General features: G+C 44.3%; 1 protein-coding gene across 4 annotated transcripts in view; it reads left to right on the top strand.

The window, feature by feature from the left end:
* LOC144605404 (bcl-2 homologous antagonist/killer-like) overlaps positions 1 to 5,844 on the top strand; it is a 34,732-nt gene extending 28,888 nt beyond the window's left edge. For all 4 annotated transcript variants that reach the window (XM_078420595.1, XM_078420594.1, XM_078420598.1 and 1 more), the window contains exon 6: positions 1,317 to 5,844. In XM_078420595.1, the coding sequence (XP_078276721.1) occupies positions 1,317 to 1,421 (105 nt within the window). In that variant the 3' untranslated portion in view covers positions 1,422 to 5,844. The remainder of the gene's footprint in view (positions 1 to 1,316) is intronic.
* The last annotated feature ends 21,264 nt before the right edge of the window (positions 5,845 to 27,108 follow it).

Here is a 27,108-nt window from a genome sequence, read left to right as displayed (position 1 = left end):
GTGCAATACTTGTTTACAACTATTAATTTATTGCCAATTGAGGAAGTGTTTGACTTTTGTGAGCAATATTTTGTGCTACCAATTTCCCCGTCTTGAATCATATTTTTAGCATTCCTATAACATTCCCAAAAGATCATTCTTTGTGAACCTTGACTGCGAGCATCAGCGGACTCATGATAACTGCTTTCTCTGGTTGGATCTGATATCTAGGCTATTTGCATTTGCTTCCCTTTCCCTCTTTCCATTCCTGTTTTTTAATCCAAGAATGAGGAAACGTGATCAGAGCATCTTTTTTATTGAGCATCAAGCAAACTAGTACAAAACAGCATAATCTTAGGATATTCATCTATATATTGCAACTACTTACTAAATAATAGACACAAAATGCTGGAACTACTCAGCAGGTCAGGCAGCATTTCTGGAGAAAAGGAATAGATGACGTTTCAGGCCAAGACCCTTCTTCAGTCTCGACGCGAAATGTCACCTATTCCTTCCTTCCTACACTTACTAAATAAATCTAGTTGGGTATTGAGCAAGACAATTATATTGTTTTTACATATCTATATATTTACCCAAAGATAGTTACATCTCATACATCAGTTATGTTTGTCATTTGAGCTCAAGTGCAGAGAATTATTTTAAAGCCATTCTAGAAATTATTTGGAGAAAATTGATTATCCAAATTCATTCTAAATGCAAATCAGTGCTGATTTTGATTACACTTTATGTTCTATATGATTTTTTCCTCTTAAAAGAATACTACGGATGAATTCTCCAACTGTAAATACATTAATTACATATAAGCTGTAGATTTAACTGGAAAATTATTACGTTTGAATGATTATGTTAATACACCTTTGGTTATCCCTTATAACTGAGGAAGGGCTCTTTTCTCTGCCAGAATAAAGTTTCCTCTGCCTGAATAAAGCGGTTGAAAACAAAAATGTGCCAAGTATGGATCTTTTTTCGTAACTGGCCCAAATGAAGCTTCTTTGTTTTTTAATACTTGATTTTTATTTTTTTTCTTTGTATTCTATCTAGTCTGTATAATTGATTTTTTGAGGTTTATTGAGTTTCTAAACTAAACATTAACATTACTGTAATTGTAAATTATCGCATCTGACTTGTATACAATGTGGAGTTTATCTTTCTTAATACTGTGGTGTAGGTTGTACCCCACAGTATTAAGAAACTGTACTTAATTCTGTTTTTCTATCTAGGATAGGAATCATTTTCTACCTTCAGAGTTCATTCCTCTAAATAAAATGTAATATTTTAATATAGAGTATTTGATTCATTCTTTCTTTTCTCAACAGGTGGCAGCTTTAGAGTTGGATAATATTTATGTCAAGTGGGTGCTTGGGATTCTGACTGTGGTTCTGCTTGGTGTGTTCGTTGTCCACAAGTTTTACAAATCTTAATACATGGATCTTTGCTGGAGCAGGCCTCCAGTCTTGGACTGCAAAAAAAATCTTTTTAGATACAGTTCGCATCGACAAAATTATGAGACGTGCTACTTATGATGAATGATGATGTTTATCAAGAAATTCCCAGCTGTCATTTATTGGATGGGCAATTCCAACAATCATGTTTTTTTTAAACAAAGTTGTATTGATTTTCAGCTGGTCCATTCTTTGCTTATTTTTTGCAGCTCATTTCTAAAACATGGGATCAGTTACAATTCTCAGTGTTGTATGCACAGAACTATCTTTCATGTTGCATTGGCAAAACTGACACCAACCAGTGTCCATCCATTTGTGAATCTTGTTCCTGCAGGAACAACATTTGTATGCTGAGATGTTGAGCCTTGGAGCCTTAATACGTTTAACAAAAATGACAGGGTAACTTATGTACATAGGAGTTTTATTGTCAGCCAAACAAATTGTTCTTTGCTTTAAAACCTGGATGCCTCCTTTCAATTTTAAGGGACTTTTGCATGTTGATCTCAAAAGCTGCGTAATTGGCAGTATAAGCAGCTGTAACCCGAGTTGGAAATGATGTAGCATCCACAGCAAATTAAAGTGTTTTTTTAAAAAAGCCTAGCAAATTGTTGGGGCGAAACTGAATCTGTGTTCGTCATGGGAATTGTGGTTATAGATGGCGGAGGCTTAAGTCTTGTTTCTATTTGTTACTAATTCGTGAACTGCGTATAATTTAGTTTAGAACTGTGGTATTTTGGGAGTATAACAATCTGAATTTGGATACTGATGAATTGTGCTGCTAGGCTCAACAGGTATCTTGAGGTATCCTATGGGTTTTTTTTTAATGTAAATGCTGATTAATTTAAGAAAGGATTATTTAAGAATAACTGTTTGAATTCTTATCTATGTTTGAGATAGTTTGAAGACCAATGTAGCAATACAAAGGGAGCAGGTATTTGGACTGACTATATTTAATAATTAACCTCCTTTCTATAGCTTGATCACCTCCTGGCCCTCTGCAACTTTAATGTCAGTGTAAAGAGGAAATGGTTTGGGAAACTAATATTATGGAGATTGAAATTTGTGCATGTGCTCAATATTGGTGTAATTTTGTAACTCTTCCAATGGCAGTAATTTTCAAATGCATCTCCTAACCCCGGTACTATGATAAAGCAACTTGCTCGGACTGATCTGACTGTAGGGAAGAGTTGAACAAGAACTAAAATCGATACTTTGGTGGCACAAGATTTTGTTTCTGTGTTCATTTAGGCGAAGGGGTTGGTTTGCACCAGAATGTGATGGCTGGAGGATATTTCATACTGATTTTGCCGTTGAAATAATTTGCTTACTAAACTTTAGAAGTTGGCAGAGATTCAAGTTGTCTGCAGATTAGCTTGTGTTTCTTGGAATGAGCACCCAAGAAGGCATTTATAATTTCCGAAGCACTTTTGTTTAATCATTTGAAAAGACCCCTTGACTGACAATTTATAATGATCCGTTTTCCTCCAAGAATTTAACTATGAAAACCAAATGTCTATCTTGCAGCCTTTCTGCGGTTGTGAGCTGGCAAGGATGAGTAGCACTTTAGGACGTACAGGACCGGTGGATCCTTGTCTTTAATTTTGGTGCTCCCAATACTGTGGACTGTTATGGAAAGGATACGTGGCAGCTGTGATCCAAGTTAACTGATTTGTGAGGCTTCGCACTGATGGGAGGCAGATAATTTGTTTCATTGAGATCTGTCAGAGGAAATATTTAAGCATTTGACATTTTAAGCAATCTTTTGCCTAGACTTCATACACTTTCAATTGTGCTTTGAGTAGTCTGGGAATTGGATCTTGATCAACTAGGGGCAGTTACTTTAAGTTCTCTGCACAGTTCTTGCCTAACAAATCTTTTTAAAGCTGTTTTGATCATGAACAATCAGATGTGCTGTTTTTTAGTAGTCTCACTGTTGTTGAAAGTAGATTTCATATTTCACATTTGGCACACATCAGCCAACATCATCTGTGAAACTGTACTGACCAAAAGGTCTTCTGTTTTCTCCTATGCTCAATTGGCCTTTGGGCAAAATGCATGTCCATATTCTTAAATTGATAAATACTTTTTAATGTAAAATGTGGAATGTATTTGAGCTCCAATGAACATGGTTCTCCAACTTTAAAATTGTCGCGCTTTCAAACATGAAATCTTTGGTGAAAGCTTCATTAAAATCTTAACTGCCCAAAGTTGCGGTTAATTTAATGGAATCTCGGGCAGCGAGTCCTTGACCATCTTTCCTAATGTGATGAACTGAAACTCTATAAAATGGGCATTCTGTGTGAGATGAATGACAGTGTAACATAAAAGGAATGTGCTCGAGGACTAAAGTTTTAAATTGGATGATGGATACATATTTGATTTCACATGCATAAGATGGAGCAGCATGTTGATGGTGAAGCATTGAGTTTGTACCTTGTAGGTGCATGTGTGCATCCTTGGCCTGCTGCCAGAGCAATCACACTGCCTGCAAGATTGGATATCATTATTGTGTTTAGCTACAGGTGACTGCTCATATGCACAAACGGTAGTCCACAAAACCAATACATTTGCATTTGGGAATGGTGGTAGGCCACCAAACATCTCTGAGACAAAACTCTATTTACTGAGGATTTTGTACTGTATGTACTCTTATTCGCTTTCCTTCTCAAGTCAAGTCAAGTTTATTTGTCACATGCACATACACGATGTGCAGTGAAATGAAAGTGGCAATGCCTACGGATTGTGCAAAAAAACAGAATTACAGTTACAGCATACAGTTACTGTTCTTGCATTGCATTAAATGGAAATAGGGCATTCTTACCACTGACAAAGAAAGTGTTTAAAATGATCAGAAGACTATTAGATCAAAGTTCATATGTGGTGAGCCATAAAAGTTTATGGTGGGAACATCTAACATTATATAAAAGATGAAGTTGACAGTACTAAACTGCAGTCGATAACTTTTTTAAATGAATTACTCCAATTCTCTTCCTATTCTAGATTTGAATCATTTGTCTTGTTTGACAAAGGCCAATTTCAAATACAGAGCCATATTTCACCATCATAAAATGCAAGTCCCAATTATCAATTTGTAATTGCTCGTGACCATTTAGTATACAGACAGAGGTCATCCAGATTTTTTTTTAATGGAAATTGGCTATAGAATCTGATTTGGTGTTAAATTATCAGAGTTTTTCAGGGAACTTTTAACAAAAATTATTAAATCAGTTCTAGCAGACCAGAATAAGATCCTGGTTGTACTTTGACAAAAGCAAGAACATTGACTTTTCTAAGAGCTTCCACCTTTTTTCATTCCACTATTCTTTGTTTCTTTTTGATTTTCCTTTCAACGTTCTTTTCTGGAGACCTTTAATTTGACTGTGAATATTCCTTTTAGAGATGTGTTTTCTCCTGTAAACACTTCTCAAGAGCATTAAGTATGCACGGGAAATCAGCTTTTGTTCCTTGGCATATAGATTCTGCTTCTACAAACGTATGCACTTGAAATCAGCTTCTGTTCCTTGGCATATAGACTCTGCTTCTACAAACGTATGCATTGGAAATCAGCTTCTGTTCCTTGGCATATAGATTCTGCTTCTACAAACAAAAAGGTTTTAAGCGGGTACTTTTTCAATTATTTTTGCACGTTTCAATAGTGTAGTGCAAGATTAAATCAGGTTTGTTTTCAAAACTCAGTTTTCCCAAAATTATGCTTATGCAGCATAAATTTGGCTTGTAGACCACTCTGGAAATTAAGTGCAAACCTAAATGGGCAGCACTAAGATAGAAATCACCACTTGTTGCTTCTTGGCTCTTAATATATTTGTGTGTAACACTGTAATAGTAGTCAATTTCTTCCCAATGATTATCAGAGAGGAACAACTACACATTTGCCAGTTGATCCTTAATTGTGGCCCTAATTGGGATGTTGGTAGGCAAATCATCGGCCACTGTGGCAATCATGAGCCTTGTGTTCTGTTGGAATGCAGAGTTGGTCAATTTGGTAAATATATCTGACTTTAACTTATTTTGCCAGTGTGCAACTACAATCATGGTGTACCACATAACAACATATTGTTTGTGTTTCAACGTTATGTGGGCGTGACTGTTTAAGTATTGGATAGCAGTGGAAGTATTTTTCAGTTTTTATATTTTGCATATGCTCTTGTGAACAATTGTCATGTTCATCATTCTTTCTCACATTTGGTACTTCCAACTTATGGGTAATTAACAACTTGAAACGTGTTAAAACGTTTAAATTTAAATAATGCATGTGATGCTATATACCTAATTTGATGTTCAATCACGTGGAGTTAAAATAAAACTTTTATATCAGCTGTGCTGCTCTGTTTACTGTTACATGAAAGACATGTAAGTGACAGTTGTGTGTTTGTACAGTGAAATAAAGCCATGCCTTTGCAAAATATCCTGTTATTATTTCTCAACTTAAATAAAACCTCTATTCATTCTTGAAGAGGATGTTTAATTTGGTTGGCTCTTAGATACATTAAGTGGATTGTCTTTGTTTTCTGACTTCAGGACTTCAGGTGTTTCTAGGTGGTGCAGCGGCAGAGTTGCTGCCTTACAGCGAATGCAACGCCAGACACCCGGGTTCCATCCCGACTACGGGTGCTGTCTATACGGAGTTTGTACGTTCTCCCCGTGGCCGACGTAGGTTTTCTCCGAGATCTTCGGTTTCCTCCCATACTCCAAAGACGTACAGGTTTGTTGGTTAATTGGCTTGGTAAATGTAAAAATTATCCTTAGTGGGTGTAGGGTAGTGTTAATGTGCGGGGATCACTGGTCAGTGCGGACCCGTGGGCTTAGGGCCTGTTTCGACGTTGTATCTCTAACCTAAACTAAACTAAAAATGGAGCAAGGTTCGAGCAAAGTTAAATGATAGCCATTAAATGTAATTGTAGCTCTCTGTAATTGTTGCATGACGAACTCGTACAAACGCAACGGGTGTGAGGCTACAGTTAAATAAACGTAGTCACCTCTGCTCCCAGGAACATGTTAATAGAGTAACAATAGTGAGATATGAAATTAGTGTTATCGTTGAGATAGAGACGGAGAGACAAGGAACTGCAGGTGCTGGTTTATTTATTTTAAACTACAGTCCTGGTGGCATCTCTGAAGTCTAGGTGGGGCAAAGGGAATGGGATGGAAGGAAGGGTTTATAGCTTAGTTAGCTTTGTTACCTCGTTTATAGCTTAGTTACCTACAATTGAAGAATTCAATGTTCATACCATTAGATTGTAAGCTACCCAAGCAGAATATGAGGTGCTGTTTCTCCAGCTTGTGTGTGGCTTCACTCTGGCCACAGTACGGAAACATCAGTGCGGGAGTGAAATTAGTAAGCAACGGGGAGATCCAGCAGCCTTGGCCGACCGAACACGAGTGTTCAGCAAAACAGTTACCAAGTCTATTATTCTTGGTCTCGCCAATGTAAAGGAAGCCACAGCAAATGCAGTAGATAAGGTTAGAGGTACTGCACTGGGCCTGTCTCAGCTGGGAAGTCTGCTGGGGTCCCTGGATGGATACAAGTACAAATCAGAGGTTGGACAGTTGTAAGAGCATTGTTGAATTTGGAGATAATGAATTTGGAGATAATAAAAGCATGGCTGAGGTTTTAGATAACAAGTGTTGAGGCTCTGTAAAGGTGACTTTCAATGTCGGTTGCAATGTAGACTTGCTGAGAAGGTTAAAATGTGAGAGCAGATCGGACATCAAGATTGTGAACAGTTTGGTTGAGCCTGAATTTGAACTGAAGGCAATTGAGTTGAAGGCATAAAAACAAAATTGTGCTGCGAGCAAACTGGTTTTACCAATATTTTGATGGAAATTTTAGCTTGTTCAATGCCAGGAGTTGGAAAAACAACAGCAGTGTCAGGAGGGGAAGAGAGGGAGCTGATTTTTAACTTGTACGCAATCAATCTCTTTCCAAGTGGCAGCTTCCAAATTTTTTTAGATTTAAGGATACAGCGCGGAAACATGCCCTTCGGCCCACCGGGTCCGTGCCGCCCAGCGATCCCCGCACACTAACACTATCCTACACCCACTAGGGACAATTTTTACATTTGCCCAGCCAATTAACCTACATACCTGTACGTCTTTGGAGTGTGGGAGGAAACCGAAGATCTCGGAGAAAACCCAGGCAGGTCACGGGGAGAACGTACAAACTCCGTACAGACGGCGCCCATAGTCAGGATTGAACCTGAGTCTCCGGCGCTGCATTCGCTGTAAGGCAGCAACTCTACCGCTGCGCCACCGTGCCGTCTTGTGAAATGTAGGGCCAGGAGATATCCTTGAAGGATTCTGAAGGTTCAGAAGTTATTCCTAATGAGCAGACTTCATAAAAATATTTGAATTAATTTAAATCTTATGGTATTTAAGTCAAATTGATGGATTTAAGGGAATAGCTATACGTTCAATAATTTTGTAAGTCGGGGAACCCTGTGGGATTTGCTTCCTGGCAGCTTTCTGATGTGTCAGTGAGGCCAAACGCAAATTGGAGGAACAGCGCCTTGTATTTCTCTTGGGCAGCTTACAACCCAGCAGTATTAATATTGATTTCTATAACTTCAAATAACCCTTGCATCCCCTCTCTCTGTCCCTCCTCCACCCTTGTCGTTATACTAGTTTCACTGGCGTCCTGGTGAGTTTCATTGTACAACTTGTTCTCACCTAGCCCACAGCTAAGAGTGAACCGCTTCCTTGATCATCGTAACTTTTTTGCATATCTCTTTTTTTTGTTCTATATCTCTCTATATCATTGTCTATATCTCTCGTTTCCCTCTCCCCTGACTCTCTGTCTGAAGAAGGGTCTCGACCTGAAAAGTCACCCATTCCTTCTCTCCAGAGATGCTGCCTGTCCCGCTGAGTTACCCCAGCATTTTGTGTGTATATTTGGGGTAAACCAACATTTGCAGTTCCTTCCTACAGCTTTCCGAACAGTTTTGTTCGGCGCTCCCAACCCAAAACCCTTACAATGCCCTATTTGTGGCCGACAGCCACAATCAGCCACTAAGGAGAAGGTGCTTGGGAAACTGAAAGGGCCTCAGAATTAAAAGACGTTCCTTTAGGAAGGAGATAAGGATGATTTTCTTTAGTCAGAGGGTGGTGAATCTGTTGAATTCTTTGCCACAGAAGGCTTAGGAGGCTAATTCAATGGATATTTTTACAGCAGAGATAAATAGATTCTTAATTAGTATGGGTGTCAGAGGTTATGGGGAGGAGAATGGGGTTAGGAGGGAGAGATAGATCAGCCCTGATTAGATGGCGGAGCAGACATGATGGGCCGAATGGCCTAATTCTGCTCCTATCATTTAGGACCTTATAGCTCTGGTGCTGTGTTGCAACATCAGAGCTGACTCCTCACAACTAGTGCTGCTGTAGTAACCATTACAAGATAAGTTTACACATCGTCTTTGTGTGTCAGTGACGGGCTGGTGCTGATGTAAATTCTGGGCCCTGTCTAGACATTACCTCAATGTGGTTCAGGACAAGTGAGATGAGTGAATGTTGCTCCTTACATGGTCATCAATGACCTGCACCAGTCATAGACAGTGCGGTGGTCATGGTAGAAGCTGAAGAAGGGCAGGGGTGTTGAGGTGTCTCAACAAACATCACCAAAACACTTAGGCCAGACGCCATCTATGGAAAGAAACAGTTAGTGGTTCAGGTTGAGTACCCTTTATCAGAACTGGGACAAAGAGAATACAAGTTAGTTTGAAGTTGCAGAGAGGATGGTGGTGGTTGGGGAGGGGGGAGTGGGGCTGCATCGGACAAAGGAAATATCTCCGATAGGATGGGGCCAGGGTTACCATGGGCATAGGTTGTAGATCTCATTCTGTCATTGGGTGGAAAGACAGACGAAGAGAGAGAGTGAATAAAAGGTATGAGGTGAGGGGTCTGATTGAGAATGATCAGCCACGATCACATTGAATGGCGGTGCTGGCTCGAAGGGCCGAATGGCCTCCTCCTGCACCTATTGTCTATTGATCTATTGAGGGCAATTAGAGAGTGAGAGTACAAAGGAACACAAAAAGCTACAAAATGTAGGACTGCTGTAGACACCCAGCATGTCAGACAGTGCCCATGGGGAAAGAAGAACTGAGCCAATGTCACAGATGGATGGCTTGCAAGATGGACTGCTCTGGTGCAGAGGAATTGGGTTACCCAACGTTGTAAAATTTGATGTTGAGTCTGGAAGGCTGCAGTGTGCCCAGGCAGAGGATGAGATGTTGTTCTGCAAGTGGGCCTTGTGTCACAGTGCAGGAGGCCACAGATGGGTCAGAGTGGGAGTGAGATGAAACACAGAGATTCAGCATTGCCCCTGTGAATTGAACACAGATACTACACAAAGTGGTCATCCAACCCATGTCTGGTTTCCCCATGGTACAGAAGGACACATTGTGAACACCGAATGCAGTACGCTGGACTTGACAAAAGGATCACTGCTTCATCTTTGTGTCCTTGGTTGGTGAGGTGAAGAGATAAAAGGACAGATTAGGCATGTCCTGCAGGAAGAAAACGCCATAAGAATGGAAGTGGTTGGTGAGGCTAAAAGGGACTCGATGCTGAAAGGGGAGGGAAAGATTGTTGGAGGTGGTGGAAGCTGTGAAAGGTGATCTGTTGAATTAAGTCTGGTGGAAAGTGAGGACCAGAGAAACGTTTGTCTTGCTCTGTTCAGGAGGAGCAGGTGTTGGTGATGGCAGAAACATGGGAAATATTTGAGATGTAGTCGAGGGCTTTGTCAGCTGTGGTAGATTCAGAAGCAAGGAAGACAACTCAGCAGCACCTGATGTAAAGTCTTGTCATTGGAGAAAATGCAAACAGACGGAAGAACTGGGAGAAAGGAATGGAGTCCTTACAGGAGGCAGGGTGGGAGGAAGTACAGTCGGGGTTGCTAAGTGCTTGTAATGAATGTTTCTCACCACTCTATTCCCCTGAGACAGAGATTCAAAAGGGGACAGAGTCATGTGAAGGAGGGAGAGGGAGATTGCATCAAAAGTAATGTAAGAAAATAACTGCAGATGCTGGTACAAATCGAAGGTATTTATTTCACAAAATGCTGGCGTAATTCAGCAGGTCAGGCAGCATCTCAGGAGAAAAGGAATGGGTCTGAAGAAGGGTCTCGACCCGAAACGTCACCCATTCCTTCTCTCCTGAGATGCTGCCTGACCCGCTGAGTTACTCCAGCATTTTGTGAAATAAATACCTTTGTGCAGCAAAAGTAATGAAACATTTGTCTGGATACAGGAAGCAGCATCAGTGCGGGTGTTGATACCCCCAGGGGATAAAATAGCCGAGGCAGGGAGTCAAATTAGGACTAAAATAAAGACTGCCTGACAAAAAGGCAGTTATGCCAATGGTCCATGTGAGTTTCCATAGCCACATCTCGTCTGGAAAAAGTAAATGGAATTGAAAAACTAGTTAACGTGCGAATGACCCTGTTGGTAAAGGGGAACTGGTTGGGTCTCTAATTAAGCAAGAAGCAGAGGGGCCTCGGTACCCCCTGAAGTGAGATGGACGTGGATGCGGCTATGTAAATGGACACTGTCAAAGTGGCAGAGGGTACCGGAGGTATCGCAAATGTGAGGGAACGGACTGGAGAAAGGAGAAATGTAGGAAGGAATATGTTTTTTCGAGCAATAGTAGGCATTGGTACTGCTACTGCCAGGCCAAACATATTATTTCTATTATAAGAAAATAACTGCAGATGCTGGTACAAATCGATTTATTCACAAAATGCTGGAGTAACTCAGCAGGTCAGGCAGCATCTCGGGAGAGAAGGAATGGATGACGTTTCGGGTCGAGTCTGAAGAAGGGTCTCGACCCGAAACGTCACCCATTCCTTCTCTCCCGAGATGCTGCCTGACCTGCTGAGTTACTCCAGCATTTTGTGAATATATTATTTCTATTTCAGGTTTTCAGCATCTGCAGTGTTTTGATTTTCACTACCAAATGTCACTGCCTTGTGAAGTCTTGGTATCTACAAATAGACTGACTCTCCAACATTATAAAGTGATGACATTTCAAAAAAGTGGAAATTCTGGGAAATGCAGAAAACATTGTGCATCTGGCTGCATTTGTGAAGGGAGAACCAGTTATCATGGAGACCAAGGAACTGCAGATCCAGGTATACAAAAAAAAAAGATACAAAGTGCTGGAGTAAAGGAGACACGGAGGAATTTCTTTAGCTAGAGGGTGATGAATCTGTGGAATTCGTTGCCACAGAAGCTGTGGAGGCCGTCATTGGATATTTTTAAAGTGGGGATTGGCAGGTTCTTGATTAGTAAGGTTACGGGGAGAAGACAGGAGAATGGGGTTGAGAGGGAAAGATAGATCAGCCATGATTGAATGGTGGAGTGGACACGATCAGCCGAATGGCCTACCTCTGGTCCTATGACTTATGTCCTTGTGTAACTCAACAGGCCAAGTAGCATCTCTGGAGAACATGAACCGGTGCCCCACTGAGTTACTCCAGCATTTTTAAACAGAGTTAACATTTCACATGGATTATCTTTCATCAGAACCTAAAGACCATTGACCTGAAAGGCTTAAGCTGTTGTTTGTTTTCAGGGGTGCTGTAAGGTCTGCTGAGAAATGTACCAAGTTTCTTCAGATAAATGTTGATACCAATCTTCACAAGGAGATGGTGATTCAGGTGAACTTAATGGAAGGGATAAGATACCATCCTAAAGGAGAGTGAGTTGGACAGGTTTAGTGAGGCCATTCTAGAAGAGAGATCTCAGGCAGCTGAACGTAAGCCTGCCAGTGTATGGGAGTTAAGGTAGGGGAAACACAAAGATAAAAGTGAGTTGTATTCCTGAAAATTAAAGAATGCAGAACATAGAACAGTACAGCACGAGAACAGGCCCTTCAGCCCACAATGTCTGTGCTGAACATGATGCCAAGACAAACTCTTATGTGGCTGCACATAATCCATATTCCTCCATCCCCTGCATATCCACGTGCCTATCTAAAACCCTCTTAAATGTCACTTGTATCTACCTCCACCACCAACCCTAGCAGACATCGCCTATAATCTATGCCCTTCTTACCTTAAATCGATGCCCTCCGGCATTTTATATTTCCACCCTGGGAAAAAGGTTGTCTACCTTATCTATGCCTGTGTAGGAAAATAACTGCAGATGCTGGTACAAATCGAAGGTATTTATTCACAAAATACTGGAGTAACTCAGCAGGTCAGGCAGCATCTCAGGAGATGAGGAATGGGTGACGTTTCGGGTCGAGACCCTTCTTCAGACTTATCTATGCCTGTCATCATTTTATATACTGCTATCCGTTCTCCCCTCAACCTCCAGCGACCCAGAGAAAACAATGCAAGTCTAACCAGCTTCGGCTTGTTGCCAATGCCCTGTTAAACCAAGCATCGTTCTGGTAAACCTCCTCTGCGCCCTTTCCAAAGCTTCCACATCCTTCCTCTAATGGGGATTTATAGAAACTCTACCATGATCCTACATGAAAAGTACTTAACACATGACAAGCAAGTCACTCCAAGAAGTGTAGGAGAAAAAATGTTGCAGATGCTGGTTTAAATCGAAGGTAGACACAAAATGCTGGAGTAACTCAGCGGGGTCAGGCAGCATCTCTGGAGAGGATTGCGTGACGTTTCGGGTCGAGACCCTTCAGTCTGAAGAAGGGTCTCGACCTCAAAAGTCACACATTCCTTCTCTCCCGAGATGCTTCCTGACCCCGCTGAGTTTTTTTATTTTTAGAGATACAGCGCAGAAACAGGCTCTTCAGCCCACCGGGTCCGCACCGCCCAGCGATCCCCGCACACTAACACTATCCTACACCCACTAGGGACAATTTTTACCTTTGCCCAGCCAATTAACCTACAAACTTGTACGTCTTTGGAGTGTGGGAGGAAACCGAAGATCTCGGAGAAAACCCACGCAGGTCACGGGGAGAACGTACAAACTCCGTACAGAGGGCGCCCGTAGTCAGGATCGAACCTGAGTCTCCGGCGCTGCATTCGCTGTAAGGCAGCAACTCTACCGCTGCGCTACCGTGAGTTACTCCTGCATTTTGTGTCTACCTTCACTCCAAGAAGTATCTTTTCACATAATATGAATATCGTCTCACAAGATGCACAGTACTTATCCTTTTCTGTCCTCTCTGGCACATTCCAAACATCACACACCATTTCCATGTGGAATTATACTCCACATGTGCCATATTTTGATTATGATACAAAATAATCTTAAAGAAACCAAGAATGAAGGAGCAACGCCACGGCCAGACGTAATAACAGCTTTTTTTCCCATGAGCAGTAGCTCTAACCAACAGCCAAATGTCTGTAGCCTCTTTGTACTCTGGTGCTTTATCTTCACGTTTAAATTATAGTTTTATTTTTAATTGTCTGATTTATATCATGTTTTTACCATGTGCGAACAAAGCACCAAGTCAATACACATCCTTGGCTAATAAATTTATTCTGATTCTGAAAGTCCCGGAGGCTAAATGTCAGAAGCACATTCCAAACCTGACATGTTCTTTGACTGATGTTTAATGAGACTAAATTAACCTGAAACTATCCCTGTTTTGCAACACGTCGGGTTTTTTTTACTATGAAGGGACAGAGCTCCACTTTAGCGGAATACACGAACATGGCACAACAAAGCATTTAAGAAGAATACTTATCATCGTCTTTCCTTAATTAATCTTACAAATCTAGTGTGTTCATGAAAATTAATTGACAAAGAAAAAAAGTCCAAATGGTGTTGAGTTACGTCGTAATCCTTTGAAACAAGAAATGTTACTGAACACTTGGTTAATTGTGAATGGATCGGAGAGCAAATAATAGTTGGGCAAGTTTGTCTGGTTTGTCTGATAACTACAAGTGAATTTTTTGAAGAAGGTATGAACATCATCTTGGAATCTTTTGTAAATGATTTCCAAGTTGATAATGTTTTGCGTAAGAGATTACTGAAATTGGTTTATTTTTCATGTTTTATGGAATTGTAGAGATAGAGAATAGAATCAGGCCCTTCGGCCTCATTAACACATCCCACATTTTATTCTCCCCTCATTCCCATGAACTCTCCCCAGATTATACCACTCATCTACACATTAGGGACAATTTACAGTGAGCAGTTAATCTACCAACCTCCACTTGCTTGGGATGTGAGACGAAACAGGAGGAGAGGGGATTGTAAGTAGAAGTTACTTAAAATTAGAGAATTCAATGATCATACCACTGGGTTGTAAGATACCCAAGCAAAACATGAGGTGCAATGGTAATATCAACTTTGATAACACAGCAAAAAAACTATCAGAACACAGACCACGCAGAGAAATGGACTGCAGGAGCAACTTCGTGGGTCAGGCAGGATCTGTGGAGGGAAATGGACTGGTCCAGATGAGAGGTATCAACTGGAAATGCCAACTATTCTTTTTCTTCCACAGATGCTGCCTGACCCACTAAGTGAGTTTTGGCTCCACATTCCTGCATCTGTCTCCAAAAATGCGGATGGACTTGCTTCACCCAAATTCTTCAAAGGTCTATAAATACTAGCCACTCCTTTCACCTGCAGTTCATTATCATTTATACTCGCTCTTAAAAGTTTATTTAGTTCATTTTCACGGGTACAATGAAAAGGTTTTGTTGCGTGCTAACCAGTCAGTGGAGAGACAATACATGATTACAATCAAGCCATCCACATTGCACAGATAACATGATAAAGGGAATAACGTTTCATGCAAAATAAAGCCAGTAAAGTCCAATCAAAGATAGTCCAAGGGTCTCCAAAGAGGTAGTTAGTAGTTCAGCACTGAACACCTCCGCCCAGTCCGCCTAGGCTTACGCGATCTTCTGGTTGCTAAGCACTTTACCCCTCCCATTCCCATACTGACCTTTCTGTCCTGGGCCTCCTCCACTGTCACAGTGAGGTCCAATGCACATTGGACGAACAGCACCTCATATTTCACTTGGGCAGCTTGCATATTGGTTTCTCTAACTTCAAGTAACCCTTGCTTTCCCTGTCTCCGTCCCTCCCCACCCTAGTTCTCTGACTAGTTTTACTGTATTTCTGATTAATTTTACTGATTTTACCTCATCACCTTCCCCTCAGCTAACAATGAGCCATTCTATATTTCCTTATCATCGTCTGCTTTGATCTGTTGTTTTCACACCTTGCCCTTCCATATCCCAAGACTCCCTCTCCCCTGACTCTCAGTCTGAAGAAGGGTCTCGACCCGAAACATCACCCATTCCTTCTCTTCCGAGATGCTGTCTGTCCCGCTGAGTTACTCCAGCATTTTGTGTTTAACAGCTGGGAAAAAACTGTCCCTGAATCTGGAGGTGTGCGTTTCCACACTTCTATATATTTTGGCTGATGGGAGGGGAGAGAAGAGGGAGTGAGCAGGGTGCGACTCGTCCTTGATTATACTGCTGGCCTTGCCGAGGTAGTGTGAGGTGTCGATGGAAGGGAGGCTGGTTTGTGTGATGGCCCGGGCTGCATCCACAATTCAAAACAGTGCCCCAATCTTCATCGGAAATTCTTTCTGCTCTTTTGAAGCCAGTGCCACAGGTTGGGTTTGGGCTACGAGCACTGACAATGAGCCCATACCCTGTCAGGTGAGAATTCTCTGTGAAACAAGGCAGCAAATGTCAGTGAGTTGTACAATGACAGGACTACCACAACTAAACTCAACTACAAGAACCTATACACTTGAGCAGAGAGTGGACATTTGGCCCTCTGACCCTCTGTGCTTTTTTCCTGTATTCCATATCGTTTGATTCCCTCAATATACAGAAAATTCATTATCTTTGTTTTAAATGAACTCAATAACCAAAGTCCTGTGGGGTAGAGAAGTCCAACGATTTTCCGCCCCCAATGCAAACGAACCTTCTCAATCCCAAATGGCCTACCCCTTACTTGAAGACTGTGACCACTGATTTTACACTCGTCAACCAGGTCATAGGTTGAATCCCGCCTGTCACGCCTTGTGAGAATTTTGTAAGTATTTTGTAAGTACAGCAGGCAGTGAAGAAAGCAGGCAGTGGAATGTTGGCCTTCATAACAATAGGAGTTGAGTAATGGAGCAAAGAGGTCCTTCTGCAGTTGTACAGGGCCCTAGTGAGACTGCACCTGGAGAACTGTGTGCAGTTTTGGTCTCCAAATTTGAGGAAGGATATTCTTGCTATTGAGGGCGTGCAGCGTAGGTTTACTAGGTTAATTTCCGGAATGGCGGGACTGTCGTATGTTGAAAGACTGGAGCGACTAGGCTTGTATACACTGGAAGGATGAGAGGGGACCTTATTGAAACATATAAGATTATTAAGGGGTTGGACACGTTAGAGGCAGGAAACATGTTCACAATGTTGGGGGAGTCCAGAACCAGGGGCCACAGTTTAAGAATAAGGGGTAGGCCATTTAGAACAGAGATGAGGAAAAACGTTTTCAGTCAGAGAATTGTAAATCTGTGGAATTCTCTGCCTCAGAAGGCAGTGGAGGCCAGTTCTCTGAACGTTTTCAAGAGAGAGCTAGATAGAGCTCTTAAGGAAACCGGAGTCAGGGAGTATGGGGAGAAGGCAGGAACGGGGTACTGATTGAGAATGATCAGCCATGATCACATTGAATGGTGGTGCTGGCTCGAAGGGCCGAATAGCCTACTCCTGCACCTATTGTCTATTATCTATTGTCTATTAACGAAATATCTCCTTCTAAACACGAAAGAGTACAATCCCAGTCTACTCAATCTCATATCATAGAGCAAGCTGTCATCCATGGAGAAACTAGTCTGATGAAGGGTTCCAACTCGAAACATCGCCCATCCTTTTCCCCCAGAGAATCTGCCTGACCCATTGAGTTACTCCGGCACTTTGTGTTTATCTTTGTCATCCATGGAACCAGTGTAGCGTATTTTTTGGTGTCTCGTCTCGTAGTTATCTTTTCATAGACAAGAAAACCAAAACTGTGCACAATCCTCAGAGAATAAATAAAGAAATAGATTTGTATTTCTCGCTGCAAAAATCGCTTTATTTCCACTTCACAATAATTAATATTCTAATCCAAAGCCATTGAATCTTACTAAACTAGATCTGTGAATTCTATTCTAAACAACTCAATGCAAGTCATTGACCAAATTACAATCGTTTGCCCTAATTTCCTTTTTATTTCATTTCTATTTTTGAATAGTTCAATATTTCCGATCAGGAGGCAACTCTGCAATACGTTGGAGGCACTTGTGACCTCGATTCAAGACATTGTGACCTAAAATACACCAAGAATTGCAATATGTTAAACAACCCACAGATGGGGAAATTCTCCCTGCTGTTATAAGGATTGAAGTCATATTCTGTTCACTCCTCATACTTCTGGGATGAGCAAGTTGCAGTAAATAAGTACAGTTGTGTTTGGCACAAGAAAAATGGAAGCAAATCAGCTTTCGTGCTCAACATTGGATGTCGCAAAGCTGAAGTTGCATCCTTTGCATTTTAAACCGTTATGCTCTCTCAACCAGACATTATTGACTATAGACTCTGACATTGCTTTGGCCAAGTTTGACTAGACCTCATCCAACCGTGAGAGATTACAGAGGCCAAGCCATCTCCATCAGCCTGAGAGGACCGTGTCGGTGCCATCACATTATGGTTATCACTTCCCCGGGTTTGCTGAATATTTCACCACTCATTCAGTGAAGAATGAACTTAACCAGAAATGGGAAACCTATCACCTTTACGTTGTGACAAACTGAGCCACATAGAATAACAAAATAAAAAGAAACTCGCAATTCCTTCTCGTTACTTTGGAGGGAAGCAAATGACTGCAAATGATGTTCACTTGAAATCAGAAATTTGATGCTTTGAGGACAGCCAGTTTTTGCTATTTCTGCAAAGCAAGATCAATCTCAGTCAAGGTCAAGCCTGGGTGATTTGAACTGCATTTGTTATCAATTATGCAGTTTATTAATTCCCACAACTTGCTACAGCATCAAGGAAATGAATACATCTGGGGCTTTCACTTTGATTGCTGTCAACCAACCCCAATAGAGCCATGTGTGAGGGCCCTGGTTGAGGAAAGGTAGAGGTTTCAGTTATCGTGCCTCACAGCATCACAGACCTTAGTTTACTTTAGTTTAACCTTGACATTCCTTTGAGCATTGGGGGCTGAGGGGTGATCTTATAGTTTAGATTAGCTTGCCCCATCTAAATATAATTTAGAGATAGAGCACGGAAACTGGTCCTTCAGCCCACCGAGCCCGCACCGACCAGCGATCTCCACACATTAACACTATCCTACACACACTACGGACAATTTACACTTTTACCAAGCCAATTAACCTACAAACCTGTACGTCCTCGGAGTGTGGGAGAAAACTGAAGAACCCGGAGAAAAAAATGGACTTATGCTGTACATTCTCTTTCATGGCCATCCTTGCTTTTAATCTCGGAGAAAACCCACGGGGAGAATGTACAAACTCTGTACGGACAAGCACCCCGTAGTCTCCCAGTAATCTTGTTCTCAGCTAAAGGGCAAACACAGAACTGTACTTCAGCCAGCATCAATGTCCTCAAGAGCAGAAAAGAAAAAGCCAGAATGGCCATGACAGAGAATGTACAACATAAATCCCAGTTTACATCCCTGCAGGTGCCCTGTGCAGATTACTCCATGGGTTTAGCTATTCATAATGTAGAATGCTGGCAGCCAAAGTCTTGTTCCATATCGTTGGCAAATTTGGCAACCTTCGACCTATGGTGCAGTGGAATTGTTTTATTGCAGTGGAAAGTATAAAGTCACAAAGCATACAAACAATATTTGCTCATGTGGAATCTAATTGCAATAACTGTACGTGCTCCAGTATGATTAAAAAAAACAGACATTGTTAAAGGCATATGCAGAAAGGATAAATAAAGGAATACTTGTAACAATATTTCAGATGCTCAATTGTAGGCTTATTTCAAAGATTTATTTTGGAAGTTCTCCAATAAATTACAATTTATTTACTGGATAATGGACAATACCATTTCTAATTTCAAGTGGATATCAATCCGCAGAACACAAAAGAATAGCTGAGTGATGTATGTGTTGGAATTATTGGATCACTGTTCCTTGTGCCATGTGCTCCATCCAGACTGGCATCATGATGTGGGTTGCTTCCTTGCACCTTCATTTAGTTTTTAGTTATTATATATAAAAGGACTGGACAAGCTAGATGCAGGAAAAATGTTCCCAATGTTGGGGGAGTCCAGAAGCAGGGGACACAGTCTAAGAATAAAATGGAGGCCATTTAAAACTGAGGTGAGAAGAAACTTTTTCACTCAGAGAGTTGTGAATTTGTGGAATTCTCTGCCACAGAAGGCAGTGGAGGCCAATTCACTGGATGAATTTAAAAGATAGTTAGATAGAGCTCTAGGGGCTAGAGGAATCTAGGGATATGGGGAGAAGGCAGGCACAGGTTACTGATTGTAGATGATCAACCATGATCACAATGAATGGCGGTGCTGGCTCGAAGGGCCAAATGGCCTCCTTCACCTATTTTCTATGTTTCTATGTTAGTTTAGTTTAGAGATACAAATGGCCACATTACCAACAAGATCAGGTGAGGGAGGTTCTAAAAGACCAAATGTGTATTTGAGGCTTAAAATATATCTATTAAAAAACACTGTGCAAAACTAGATTATTATTACATTGTAGCGACCATAGAGAATGGTCCGGGTCGTCGAACCCTCAGATTGGCCAGCGAGGTCACGTGTGAACGCGACCATGGGGATTGGTCCAGAGAGCGACATCGCTGATTGGCCAGCGTGGTCATGTGAGCTTTTGGCGCCCGAAATGTTCAGTTCGGCGAAGTCTTCGAAGAAGACAGTAAGTTTTTGATGGTTGTCCTTTACCTTGTTGTTTAACTCTGTATTCGAATATTGCGGCTGCAATAAACTTCTTCTACAACCAACAAGTTTTCGGACTCGCCATATTGGTGACCCCGACGTGATCTGGACGATCACCGACTATGCAGGAACACGACGCCTCGTTGTTGATTGCCGCGCCTGGCACACCGGAGTTAAGCGCGGTAAGCGTTCACCTTCCGTTGTTTTGGACACATTCACCGCAATCTTGGTTTGTCCACACCGAAGCTCAATTTCATATAAAGAAGATATCGGACGACTCGACGATGTATTACTACCTCGTCAGCGTTCTATCACCGGAGACGACCACACGCGTGATGCGGTTCATCGTTAATCCGCCTGCGGAAAGCAAGTACGAGGCCATGAAGAAAGTGTTGCTGCGAACCTTCGGGTTTAATAGGCATGATTGCGCTGCAAGCCTTCTGCACCTACCGGACCTCGGAGATCGACGGCCTTCCGTTCTCATGGCCGAAATGATGATGCTAGCCGGTGAGCATACGGATTGCCTTATGTTCGAACAGGCATTCCGAGAGAAGCTTCCTGAGGATGTCCGACTGCTGCTCACGGATTGTTCTTTTAAGGACCCCGAAGCATATGCAGCGAAAGCGGACGCGCTCATAGCAGCTAAAAACAAGGCAAGCGGTTCGATCAACAAGGTCTCGACATCAGTGACCACGCCACAGCGACATCAAGATGGCGCCGCGTCTCCCGCCAGTTCTCCGAAAGCCCGCCAAAAAGATCCGCACAAGCGCGGCTGGTGCTATTATCACCTGCGATGGGGTAGCGAATCCCGCAACTGCCGCTCACCTTGTACCTTCGCGGGAAATGCCTCGGCCGATCGTACATAGGGGCAGTTACGATTGGCCAGAACCGACGCCTCTACGTCCACGATCGATTCACGGACACAGAATTTTTGGTGGACACGGGAGCCATCGTCAGTATAGTGCCGCCGACCGACCTCGAAACCAGAACGGGTAAGACAGGTCCCACCCTCATCGCGGTTAATGGCAGCCCCATTCGCACTTTCGGTATACGGAAGATGTCCCTTGTGTTAGGCCTCCGCACGTACGAATGGCCATTCATCATAGCAGACGTCAGACAAGCGATCCTGGGCGCAGATTTTCTCTGGGCTTTTTCACTGGTCCCTGATGTCCGCGGTAACGACCTCCGACCCTCCGCCGGCGAGGAGCCCGTCGCTCCGACAATCGCCTCCCCGCCCAGCCCTACTGTCCAGGCCGTCGTCGCGGCCCCTGACTCGTATGCTGAGATCCTGGCGGAGTTTCCAGAGCTGCTCATCCAACGTTTTGACACGCCTTCGGCCAAGCATGGCGTGGTCCATCACATCCGCACCGAGGGCCCTCCCTTTTTCGCTCGGGCCAGGAGACTACCGCCAGACAAACTGGTGGTGGCACGGGCGGAATTTAGGAAGATGGAGGAAATGGGCATTGTCCGTCAGTCCGACAGCCCGTGGGCCTCGCCGTTGCATATGGTCTCCAAGGCATCTGGGGGGTGGAGACCATGTGGCGATTATCGGCGTCTCAATGCTGTCACCACGGCTGATCGCTACCCCATACCGCACCTACAGGACTTTTCGTCTGGGCTGGAAGGAGCGGTGGTGTTCTCCAAAATCGATTTGGTGCGAGGATACCACCAGATTCCGGTGCGTCCGGAGGACATACAGAAAACTGCAACGATTACTCCGTTCGGGTTGTTTGAATGGTTGCGTATGCCTTTCGGTTTAAAGAACGCGGCACAGGCTTTCCAACGACTGATGGACCGTGTGGGTCGGGGTTTACCCTTTTTGTTTATTTATTTAGACGACATCCTGGTCGCCAGCCCCTCAGTGCAGGAACACCAGGTCCACTTGCGGACTGTGTTCCAGCGGCTCCAAGACCACGGGCTCATTATCCAACCCTCCAAGTGTCAATTCGGCCTCCCTTCTCTTGATTTTCTAGGGCACAGAATTACCCCTGCCGGCGCCTCCCCTTTGCCCGAGAAGGTGGAGGCTATCCGGGCATTTCCCAGGCCCACCACAGTAAAAGGACTACAGGAGTTCGTAGGCATGGTTAACTTCTACCATAGGTTCGTTCCGGCAGCTGCGCGGGTCATGCGCCCGCTTTTCCAGTGCCTTGCGGGAAAACCGGTAGAGTTGATATGGTCCCCGGCCGCAGAGTCGGCTTTTACAGCAGCTAAGGCAGCATTAGCAGACGCCACCATGTTGGTCCACCCGAGCCCCTCCGCCCCCACGGCCCTGACGGTTGACGCCTCTGACGTGGCGGTGGGCGGGGTTCTGGAGCAGCAGGTCGGTGGCCGTTGGCAGCCCTTGGCGTTTTTCAGCCGGCAACTAAATTCGGCTGAGCTGAAGTATAGCGCATTTGACCGAGAGCTTCTGGCCCTCTATTTAGCTGTTCGTCATTTCAGGTATTTCCTTGAGAGCCGCCCATTTGTGGCCTTTACAGACCACAAACCATTAACATTTGCATTTTTCAAATTGTCTGACCCATGGTCGGCCCGCCAGCAGCGGCACCTGACTGCTATCTCCGAATTTACCACCGATGTCCGTCATGTCGCGGGTAAGCTTAATGCCGTTGCTGACGCCCTGTCTAGACCTGCTATTTCCCCTATTTCAGCGGTGGACTGCGAGGTGGATCCCCAGGAGCTTGCGGAGGCACAGCTTCTAGTGGATACCGCTTCGGCATACCAGTCCACCACTTCGGGATTGAAGTTGGCTCAGGTAGCCTGCGGGTCGGAAGGCACGAAAGTCTGGTGTGATGTTTCTCTTCCCCGTCCCAGGCCGGTAGTACCGCCCTCCCTTCAGCGCCGGGTTTTTGATGCCATTCATGGGCTGGCGCACCCGTCCATCCGCTCCACCTCTGCTTTGGTAGCAGCTCGGTTTGTCTGGCATGGCCTACGGAAACAGGTAGCGGGTTGGGCGCGTTCCTGCGTTCCCTGTCAGACCGCTAAAGTCCAGCGCCATGTCCAGCCCCCCATACAGGAGTTCGAGGTCCCAGCAGTTCGTTTTTTCCACATCCACGTGGATTTAGTCGGGCCTTTGCCTTCCTCCCGGGGCTACACCCACCTCCTCACGGTGGTGGATCGGTTCACCCGGTGGCCAGAGGCTTTCCCATTGTCTGATATTTTGTCAGCGTCTTGTGCCAGGACTTTGGCCCTCCATTGGGTAGCTCGTTTCGGGGTCCCGGCAGTTATTACCACTGACAGGGGGCCGCAGTTCACTTCGTCCCTCTGGGCCGCGCTCGCAGAACTGTACGGTTCCAAGTTACAACCCACTACTGCATATCACCCCCAGGCAAATGGACTTGTAGAAAGGTTCCACCGTCAACTTAAGGCGTCCCTCAGTGCAAAGCTTGAAGGCCCGGACTGGGTAGACCAGCTCCCCTGGGTTCTTCTGGGCATCCGGACTGCTCCTAAGCTAGATCTCGGTGCGTCGTCCACGGAGCTAGTATATGGCTCGACACTTCGAGTACCCGGAGATTTGTTTCCGGACCCTTCAGACCAGCTGCCTACAGTCCCATCAGTGTTAGCATCTCTCCGGGCACGGGTGTGTTCCCTGGCTCCAGTTCCGACTTCACGTCATGGGTGTCCCATGGTACATGAACCGCCTTCCCTGAAGGACTGTGAGTTTGTGTTTCTGCGAAAAGATTCCCATCGCGCCCCGTTGCAGAGGGTCTATCAAGGGCCGTTCCGGGTTTTGCGTAAGGGAACGGCTACCTTCACCTTAGACATGTGCGGCAAGAGTGAGCTCGTCTCGGTGTCCCGGCTCAAACCTGCACACTTGGATCCGGATCAACCAGTCCTGGTCGGCCAAACCCTTAGGAGAGGCCGACCTCGGTTAGTTCCGCTCAGTCCAGGACCCCACGTTCCGGCAGTTCCTCCAGGACCCCCCGTTCCGGCAGTTCCTCCAGGACCCCCCGTTCCGGCAGTTCCTCCAAGTCCGGAACCCCCGGCTCCTGTGGTTCAGGCTGCCCCTCTCCGTACTCGTTATGGTCGCGAAATCCGGCTCCCTGCTAGGTTCCGTACCTCGGGTTCTGGGGGGGGTCATGTAGCGACCATAGAGAATGGTCCGGGTCGTCGAACCCTCAGATTGGCCAGCGAGGTCACGTGTGAACGCGACCATGGGGATTGGTCCAGAGAGCGACATCGCTGATTGGCCAGCGTGGTCATGTGCGCTTTTGGCGCCCGAAATGTTCAGTTCGGCGAAGTCTTCGAAGAAGACAGTAAGTTTTTGATGGTTGTCCTTTACCTTGTTGTTTAACTCTGTATTCGAATATTGCGGCTGCAATAAACTTCTTCTACAACCAACAAGTTTTCGGACTCGCCATAACATATTGTTGGAGAATTCTAGCCACTTGCTTGTGAATGGGATAGATAATTGGCATGGATTCGGTGGGCCAAAGGGCCTGTTTCCATGCTGTATCTTTCAATCATTCAACCAATCAGTTTCCAAACCTTTGTTTAACTTAATTTAGTTTACCTAAGCAACGTGTAAGTATGAACGTCAAAATTGGCACTGACTCCTCATTAATTTATTTACCCATTGCTTTGTTTTGCTGACGTTGCTAATGCTAAGGAAGGAACTGCAGGTGCTGGTTTGCACTGAAGACAGACACAAAATGCTGGAGTAACTCAGCGGAACGGGCAGCATCTCTGGAATGAAGGATTGAGTGACATTTTGGGTCAAGACCCTTCTTCAGAGTCAGAGTCAGGGCAGAGGGATACACAGAGATAAGGAGGGGTAAGGGGTGAAAACGAAACATCAAAGGGGGCGCTCAAGGAAAATGTAGAATAGATTATTGTTAGCGAGGAGAAGGTAACAACGAAGCATATACAGATAAAATCTAATCAAGGGGACAGTCAGACTGGTCGGAAAACTAGCAAGGGGGAGGGATGGAGAGAGAGGGAAAGCAAGGGTTACTTAATGTTAGAGAAGTCAATATTCATACCGCTGGGGTGTAAGCTGCCCAAGCAAAATATTGAGACCCGATACGTCACCCATTCCTTCTGTCCAGAGATGTTGCCTGTTCCGCTGCGTTACTCCAGCATCTTGTGTCTATCTTCTTTGTTGATGCTAATCTGGATCGGAACCATCAAAATTCAGTGGGTGAATCTGAAGTCACAAACTGTGGTTCCGCTTGCAGTGCACGCGATACATCACAAGAGGGTCGAGACCCTTCTTCAGACTGAAGAAGGGTCTCGACCCGAAACGTCACCCATTCCTTCTCTCCTGAGATGCTGCCTGACCTGCTGAGTTACTCCAGCATTTTGTGAATAAATACCTTCGATTTGTACCAGCATCTGCAGTTATTTTCTTACATCACAAGAGGGTGGTGTTTCCATGCAGTGAATCCATTTTTTGTGACTGATTTGCTGTTGCACAGAGAGGGAATGGGCACCATTTTGCTTCATTGCTGCTTGGATTTGAACCTACTCTAATCAACCTGCCTTTATCCATAACTATTTTAAAGCTGATAAACAGTGGTTACTGGTCCCAACAGACTCGCCCACCGACACTTTAGACACTTGTCTTTCCCAATGACATGAGAGTAGATCAATCTTCGCCCTCCCCTTTGTAGGCCCATCTACATATTGCCTGAGGAAACCTCCCTGAACACATTTGACAAATTCCACCCCGTCTAAGCACTTGGCACTAAGACAATCCCAGTCTATATTGGGAAAGTTAAAATCCCCGACAATGACAACCTTATTAGTCGTGCAGCTGCCTGCAATCTCCTGGCATATCAGTTCCTATAATTCCCGTTTACTATTTAGGGGGGGCTGTAGTCCACTCCAACAAGGTGATCATCCCCTTTCTACATTTCAGCTGCACTCATTGAGCAAACCCTCAGTAATGTCAATTTGGAAACTGCCATGGCATTCTCCTTCATCAAGCAACATGCCCCTCCCCAAATGGACACTAAATGCTGGAGTAACTCAGCAGGTCGGGCAGCATCTCTGGAGAGAAGGAATGGGTGACGTTTCGGGTCGAGACCCTTCTTCAGACTGGGAGTCAGGGGAGAGGGAAACGAGATAATGGAAGGTAAGGTGTGAAAACGACAGATCAAAGGGTACGAGGTTCAAGGAAAATGTAGAATCTTTTCCCCTGCATTCCCTTTGATATCTCATTTTCACACCTTACCCTTCCATATCTCTCGTTTCCCTCTCCTTTGACTCTCAGTCTGAAGAAGGGTCTCGACCCGAAACGTCACCCATTCCTTCTATCCAGAGATGCTGCCGCCTGTCCCGCTGAGTTACTTCAGCATTTTGTGTCTTTCTTCGGTGTGAACCAGCATCTGCAGTTCCTTCCTACACCCCTCCCCCTCCTCACCCCCTCTTACCCCCAGGCCTATCTCTCCTGTAGCACCTGTACCCCGAAACATTAAGCTGCCAGTCCTGCCGCTTCGCCAAGTGCCCATAACATCTACACCGTCTGAGTCGCACGTACCTATCCATGCCCTGATTTCATCCGCCTTACCCGTTAAAATAAATGCAATTCTGTCTGACAGTCCTATCTTGCTCCACGCCACATGCTCCTGTCTATTCCGTCCATTGGACGTTCTTTCATCACCCTCCAGCCTCTCACCTGGGAATCTAGTTAAAACCCGCCCCAGTAGCAATGAAAGGTTCCCAGAGCTGTCAATGGTGTGGTGCCGTTGAAAGGACATTTTCTTTGCCAAGTTACGTTGGGGGAATACTGTTGAATCAGCCGCTGCTCTTTCAGCAGATGATCAGTGGGAATCTCTATCCTTGTTACTTGCTTTACTGATA

The sequence above is a fragment of the Rhinoraja longicauda genome, chromosome 24, assembly GCF_053455715.1.
Source record: "Rhinoraja longicauda isolate Sanriku21f chromosome 24, sRhiLon1.1, whole genome shotgun sequence".
Lineage (NCBI taxonomy): Eukaryota > Metazoa > Chordata > Chondrichthyes > Rajiformes > Arhynchobatidae > Rhinoraja > Rhinoraja longicauda.
The sequence above is the reverse complement of the archived record's forward strand: the minus strand, read 5'-3'. Positions and strand labels throughout refer to the sequence as shown.